At 34.3% G+C, this 7,180-nt stretch overlaps 1 protein-coding gene across 2 annotated transcripts in view; it reads left to right on the forward strand.

The window, feature by feature from the left end:
* Positions 1-6,636, forward strand: part of LOC107683877 (type I inositol 1,4,5-trisphosphate 5-phosphatase-like) — a 27,072-nt gene extending 20,436 nt beyond the window's left edge. For both annotated transcript variants that reach the window (XM_016479927.1, XM_016479926.1), the window contains 6 exons: positions 1,092-1,166; positions 1,255-1,328; positions 1,933-2,044; positions 2,189-2,257; positions 2,372-2,438; positions 5,402-6,636. In XM_016479927.1, the coding sequence (XP_016335413.1) occupies positions 1,092-1,166; positions 1,255-1,328; positions 1,933-2,044; positions 2,189-2,257; positions 2,372-2,413 (372 nt within the window). In that variant the 3' untranslated portion in view covers positions 2,414-2,438; positions 5,402-6,636. The remainder of the gene's footprint in view (positions 1-1,091; positions 1,167-1,254; positions 1,329-1,932; positions 2,045-2,188; positions 2,258-2,371; positions 2,439-5,401) is intronic.
* The last annotated feature ends 544 nt before the right edge of the window (positions 6,637-7,180 follow it).

Below are 7,180 nucleotides of genomic sequence, written 5' to 3' on the forward strand. Positions count from 1 at the left end.
GCTGGCAGACAAAGTACAGGTGCAGTCAGTGTGGGGAAGGTCTGTGCACTGTGCCATGCAATGAGAGGTACCATACTGTGTCACCTAGATACCTGATTGGGCAGATAGCTGGTCAACTGATCAAAAAATAGGCACATGCATTTTACTATGGCACAGTAATATAGTAATAATTTACTACTTTCGCGGGTTTTACTGTTGATTTCCTCTTTTCCTGATCATTTGGAATGAGGATAAAAAGACAAAAAAAAACATGGAAATAAGTTCAAACATCCATTCAATATCTATTATTTCCTGAATATTACCGATGAACTGATCAAAAAGGGTACTTTTTACTAAGTAGGCTACTGTTCACATGCGTTTTACTACTATATAGTATAGTAATATAGTAATAATTTAGTACTTTCTCCTGTTTTATTGTTGGTTTCCTCTTTTCTGATCACTTGGAATGAGGATAAAAAGACAAAAAAAAAAAAAACATGCAAATAAGTTCAAACATCAATTCAATATCTACTATTTCCTGAATATTATGAAATTCAAGATGGCCGCCGTGGATGACGTCATAATATGCAAATGAGATGAGTATATTTACACCCCACATAAACTTTCGGTCATGCCCAACATTTTTCTAATTTACAGTAGATCTCTATCTTTAAGCCCTTTCAAGCCACACGCTTTTGATATCTTGATGTCAAAATCCAGCATTTTTCCAAAAACCCCTGGCGCCTAAAGGGTTAAAGGTTCTGATTTTGCGTCCAGGAGATGATTAATATTTTCTTTTTGTGTGCGCTCAGACATATCTAGTACACTGTCCAGCCAGATTTATGGTTTTTGGAGGGTTGATATTGACTTCTTGCCAGTCCAGAAAATGCGTGCTTGCACTTAGATCGCTCCTGCAGACGTGTGCTTCATTTTTTGTGCCAGCAAAGCTGGAATTACTTTCCGTTCTTTGCTAGTTTTTATATGCCCTGCATTAACCTCTGTCATTCTCTTTTCACCTCTTTGTCTTTCCTGTGTTTATGTTTTGTTCCATTGCTTTCTCTTCCTTACCTCATTCTTTCTTTCTGTCCTTTTTTCAATCACTCCATCTCTAGGTCCTCCTTCATATAGAGACCAAGTTATTTGCTTACTTGCACCAGGCCGTGTTCAGAGAAAACAACGGAAAAGAGGTCTGAATTTTGTTTTAAAAAATGAGACAGCGTATAATCAAAAGAGTATATCAGTGAGTCTGTGCATATGTATTTTTCTGTCTTTCAGCTGCTGAAGTACGATAAGGAGATCTCTGCATTCCACGACGTCATCACAGAGGAGGAGATCCACTTTCCTCCCAGGTGAGCAGCTTGAGGAAGTCTTGTTGAACACTTCACAATGTTAAGTGCACAATATTCATTAGAGCAAAATATTCTAAATATAAAACTCAAAGCACAATATTGTTCTCAGCTACTGAAAGAGATGACCTTTCTGCAAGATCAAAGTGTATAATTTTAAACAACATTAACTAATCCTGAAGAAATGCATCACAGTTTCCACAAAAATATGAAGCAGCGCAACCATTTTCAACATTGATGATAATAAGAAATGTTTCTTAGCAGCAAATCAGCATATCAGAATGATTTCTGAAGGATCATGTGACACTGAAGACTGGAGTAATGATGCTGAAAATTCAGCTTTGATCACAGGAATAAATTACATTTTACAATATATTCAAATAGAAAGCAGTTATTGTAAATAATCATATTTATATGTTACTTTTTTACTGTATTTTTTGATCAAATGACAAGAGACTTTTAGAGAGATTAAAAAATCTTACCCACCCCAAACTTTTGAAGCAGTGTGTCAGATTACAGAAGTCAAATGTCTTAAAATAATGTATTGTAATTGTTATTCCAAAACAGTGTCATTTTCATGTCATGCATCTTGTGTCAATGTTTTCAGTTATCCATACAGTGAAGACTACACTAAACCTACACAGTACATGAACACGCGATGCCCGGCATGGTGCGACCGCATCCTAATGTCCCACAGCGCCAGAGACATCATCCACCGGGTGAGTTTACAATTATTACTGTATACTGTTATTGTGAGCTTAAATAAGTTTTGTTACACCATAACTGAATATTTTCTTCGCCATTACAGATCCAAGTGATTGATTAAATGAATAACCAGTTGAGTAATTGTTTGTTGTCTGCAGAGGGAGGAGGGTGAGAGTGGTGTTGTTTATAACACACTGGGCTCCAACGTCTGCATGGGAGACCACAAGGTGATCAAACATCCCATCTTTATCAACATGAATAAACAAATGACAATGAGTGAATCAGTGCATTATACTAACTATTTGCCATATTAATGTTTATCTTTTATGTCTTCCCTCCAGCCGGTTTTCCTGTTTTTTCCAATGAAGACAATTACACATTGACACACAATACTGGGAGAGTCAGAGGGTGAGGCATGTGATTGTACTGTGTTTTTTTTTTTTTTTTATAATGATCTCAAATTACAAAGATGTTTCTTATAATCATAAAAAGATGTTTTGTTCAGTATATATATATATCAGTATGGACAATATGACAATAGTTTTAATAGGCAAAGAAATACAATAAAATAATATTGGCATTTAATTCAATTCTATTTTCATATATGCTTACATGAATTAGCTTAAAAATGTAAAAAAAAAAAAAAACGCCAATAGAGTTAACTTATGTAAAGGATCTATTTTTGTAATATTATTATGCATGGTGAGCAGCTTTAAAAAGTCTTGTTAAACACTTGACAGTGTAGTACACAATATTTATAAATGACAATGTAGTACACAAAATATTATAAACATAAAAATCAAAACATAATATCGTTCTTCTCAGCTTCTATCATAAATATTAACCAGTAATATTAGGCATTAGTTTGGGGTTCTAATTAATTATTTTTTTCATTTAATTGCTCAAATATGACAGAAAAGCCATTTCTTACATTTACATTTATCAAGATTTCTGTTTAAAATAAATGCTGTTCTTTTGAACTTTTTATTCATTAAAGAATCCTGAAAAAATGTATCACTGTTTTCACATAATTTTTTATTTATCCACACAAGTTTTCTATTATCCACACAATTTCCTATTATCAACATTGATAATAGGAAATTATCAATTTTTAGGTAATTCATGTAATTTTATGTTTTAATATTGATTGAGTCAACATGGAATATTTGTACTTTTTAAAATGTATTTGTCAAGCTGCAGGGCAAGTGAAAATAATGAAGGCAAAAAGGTGATATATATATATATATATATATATATATATATACATACACACACACACAACTATATATATTTTAACATAGCATGTTGAAAAAAGGTTCATGCCCACATTATTTGTCACACAAAGTACACATCTCCCATTACTGGATGTAGTCTCAGAAAGGCCGTCTGTCCACTCAAGAGCTCTGTTCTGATCTTCCCCGAGGAGCCATTAGCTGCCCCTCGGCCCTCATTTCCTGTGACGCTGAGCTGAGATGAAGCACCTCAGTGCTGCGTGATTGAAGACGCGTCCCGCCGCTCGTCTCCTGATCTATGTCTGTTGGATTCTCAATCTCTTAAGCCTACGCAAGCAATTCTGTAAAAGCAGCGGTGTTCATTAATTACAGATACACAGGACGCAGATCTATCCTGCATTGTTGTCCTCTATTGGCATTTTTAGGGCAATGATTATGTTTTGCTGCCAGTTTTATGTGTGTTCTATAGGTTACGCTTGTCTAGGGTTTAGATGGCTTTACTAGTGCCGCTGGTCTGTCATTTAGTCTGCTATTGCTGTTCAAATAGACTTAAATTATAGACATTAGTATTCCTAGATACTTAAATCAGAGAATTGGGGTCTAAAAGAGTTAATAAGATTTTTTGTTGTTGTTAATAATAAGTTAGTAAGATTATATGTGTAAGACCATACAATATACATCGTAAAAGATTTCAGTCAGCTAAAATTGAAAACTTTAATTGCTTTCTTAACATTTTTCAGTAAAACAGTTAAACCATTTAGACCGCTTTGAATGTAATTACAAGAACATCCAGATGAACCTAACCCTAGTGAAAAAATATACTAAAATGTATTTGAAATAAATTTATTTCATGCTAAATATACTACAAATACATTTATGTGCTTAATAAAAATACACAGCAATTGTACTATTAGTATACTAAACTGGTATACTTAAAGTCTGCTAAATTGGAACAACTAATTTTGTGCTTAATGCACTTTAATTGTGTGGAAGTACTGTTAAAGTATATTTGATTGGGCTAAAGTGGAACTATTGCTAGTATACTTCAGGTACACTTTAAATATCTCACATTTAAAGACTGATATTATCTAAAGATCATATGATTCTCATCAATACTGGCATTAAAAGACATTTTAGGCTTAATATTAAGAGATGTGCATTGTGCACAAGTGATACTCCAAATAAAGTTTAATTATTTTGATATCAGTAAGTCTCAAGCGATATGTCAGCCAATATGTTAATAGATTTGAACTTAGTATGAAATACTATATTAAATATATTTTAAATGATAAATGATATAAATGGGTGGAACCAAATATCTTGTTATAATGTTTTATACTATATCATAATATAATGCATGTGATGCAAAACAGAAGAATTTATATTATAAAGTATCGTACAATAATATAATGTTTCAAATGACAAAATGAGACATCACCTGGAAAACCTGCTTCTCTGCAATATTATACAAATATTATTCATTTTATCATGCAAAATTTTCTTCATAATTCATATACGTTCATAAACCAATTTCTTTTCTTATATTTACACTGTTTACACTTTTTCTACGCTAATTAAAAAAAAAAATCTAATAATGTTTTTCATTTAGTGGAATATACACAGTGGAAACTGTAAACTAATTTAACCAAGATCAAGATTTTGGGTTAAAAATTCAGTATATTGTGTAATGGGAATGTATGAATGTTACCACTTTTTCATAATTTTCAATCACCCTTTTCTCTCAGTAATTCATTGCAGTGGCCTTCAAAAAGTATTTTATGTCTACACTCTTAAAAATAAAGGTGCTTGAAAGGTTCTTCACAGTGGTGCCATAGAAGAACCATTTTTGGTTCCACAAAGAACCATTCAGTCAAAGGTTCTTTAAAGAAGCATCTCTTTCTTACTTTTTTATAATCTGAAGAACCTTCTTTCGCCACAAAGAACCTTTTGTGAAACAGAAAGGTTCTTCAGATGTTAAAGGTTCTTTATGGAACCATTTAGACAAAAAGGCTTCGTGAAGCACCTTTCTTTTTAAGAGTGTAATACTCATAAACCAAACAAATGAGTCTAAACGTCTAATGCATGTTTTCATATATTTATACTGTATATGTTCCTAACCAGTCTTTCTCTTTTCATCAGGGCTTCCTGTGTTGTTGACGTGTACCTAGAGGTTATTCTGTGGACATCTCTGCCGATCATGCCAAGGCTCTACAACAAGTACACACACACCGAGACATGAGTAGACCCCTACACCACCGACCCACCCACCGCACGGGACCCCCGAAACCTCCTGCCAAACTCAAGTGGGCACAAAACACAGGAACTGTTCATTTCTAAAAGCTGTGTTGTCTGGTTTCACAATATACATTTAACAAAGACTTCAAGTATGTTCAGCGTGACTTCAGAAATACCTGAACAAAGCAAAATAGGACACAATCGAGAAAGAACACAAAGGCACTTCTCAAAGCGCTCAACTCCTGACTTTTAGGTTTACACTTTGCATAGAGTATGTAAACCTCTGCGGATTACTATGGCAAAGCTTTAAAATTCCAACTCCATTGGTGTGCTTTTACAGTACTCATTGTAAGGATGTGAATACAAGTACAAGTATGCTAAGCATATCCAAACACAAGCTGCTGCGACGCACAAGCTTCGGTTGCTGTTTCAATCCGGAATCCAGAATCGCTTTGCATTGCAGTTCATTCATAGGGTGTATAGCGATCGTTCTGGTAAAACACTGTTCTGCTAGTTGCTTTTCAGTTCTTATACTTCCTGCATGCGTGAGTATGGATTCATAAGCGCGTGCTTTTGCATTTACACTGGCCTCAGCACTTACGGCTGTCAGCTTCAGTCATTATCTCGGCGGGGTTGTTAGTCAGACTCTTGGATCGATAGAATATGTACAGGACAGCAAGGGACGAGTTATGAAGCCATTAGCACTTGTGAATTATGGAAATCCCACCCAGAGTGGCCTGGCCTGGAAGCCCCCAGACTTTTAATTAGAGCACTAGTGCAATGCGAATGCTAATGTGGAGCGTAGCGCTCTCAGATGTTTTTGTTGTTTTAATTGTGTCGAATCTTGGGTAACTGGTATTGTTTTAAAATGTTTAAAAGCTCTGTATAGTTTCTCAATGGTGTTGGTCCAGCGTTAAATCCATTTAAAGCTTTTCATATTTTGTGTGGTAATATGCTGGTTTGTAAATTGCTTTATTCAATGCTTTATGAAATTACTTTAAATTGTAAATACGTAGCGCTTCTTAACTGTTATTGAATCACCTTCTAAATTGTTGCGGAGTCACAGATGCTCAGAAATGTTATTAAAGGGATAGTTCACCCCAAAATGAAAATGTTGTCATTATTAACTCATTATTGTATGAGCTTCTTTCTTGTGTTGAACACAAAAGAAGATGTTTTGAAAAATGTTGGTAAACAAACAGTTGACGGTTGACAATAGCCATTGACTTACATTGTATTTTTTTCCATACTATAGAAGTCAATGGCTACCGTCAACTGTTTGGTTACCAACATTCTTCGAAATATCTTCTTTTGTGCTCAACAGATGAAAAAGAAAAACTCATACAGGTTTAAAACAACTTGATGATGAGAATGACAGAATTTGCATTTTTTTGGTGAACCGCCCCTTTAATAATACGAATTTGACACTCTTTTATAGTAAAATATCCCTTTAAATGTCCTCAGCAACATGTTCCTCATTTCAAATCCACATCAAACAATTCACAAACCTCTACAAGCGATTATATCCAGATATGACAGGGCCATGATTTTGAATGTATTGATTCAGTCAATATAATCTGAACACCCCCATGCATAATTTACGCACAAGGGTTAAACCGTACGGCCCACCTGTCAATAATGGACTTGTTGTAGTTGATTCATGGTATGGTCAACATAATTTAC

Source organism: Sinocyclocheilus anshuiensis, unplaced genomic scaffold (assembly GCF_001515605.1).
Source record: "Sinocyclocheilus anshuiensis isolate Anshui unplaced genomic scaffold, SAMN03320099.WGS_v1.1 scaffold1625, whole genome shotgun sequence".
In the NCBI taxonomy this organism is placed as follows: domain Eukaryota; kingdom Metazoa; phylum Chordata; class Actinopteri; order Cypriniformes; family Cyprinidae; genus Sinocyclocheilus; species Sinocyclocheilus anshuiensis.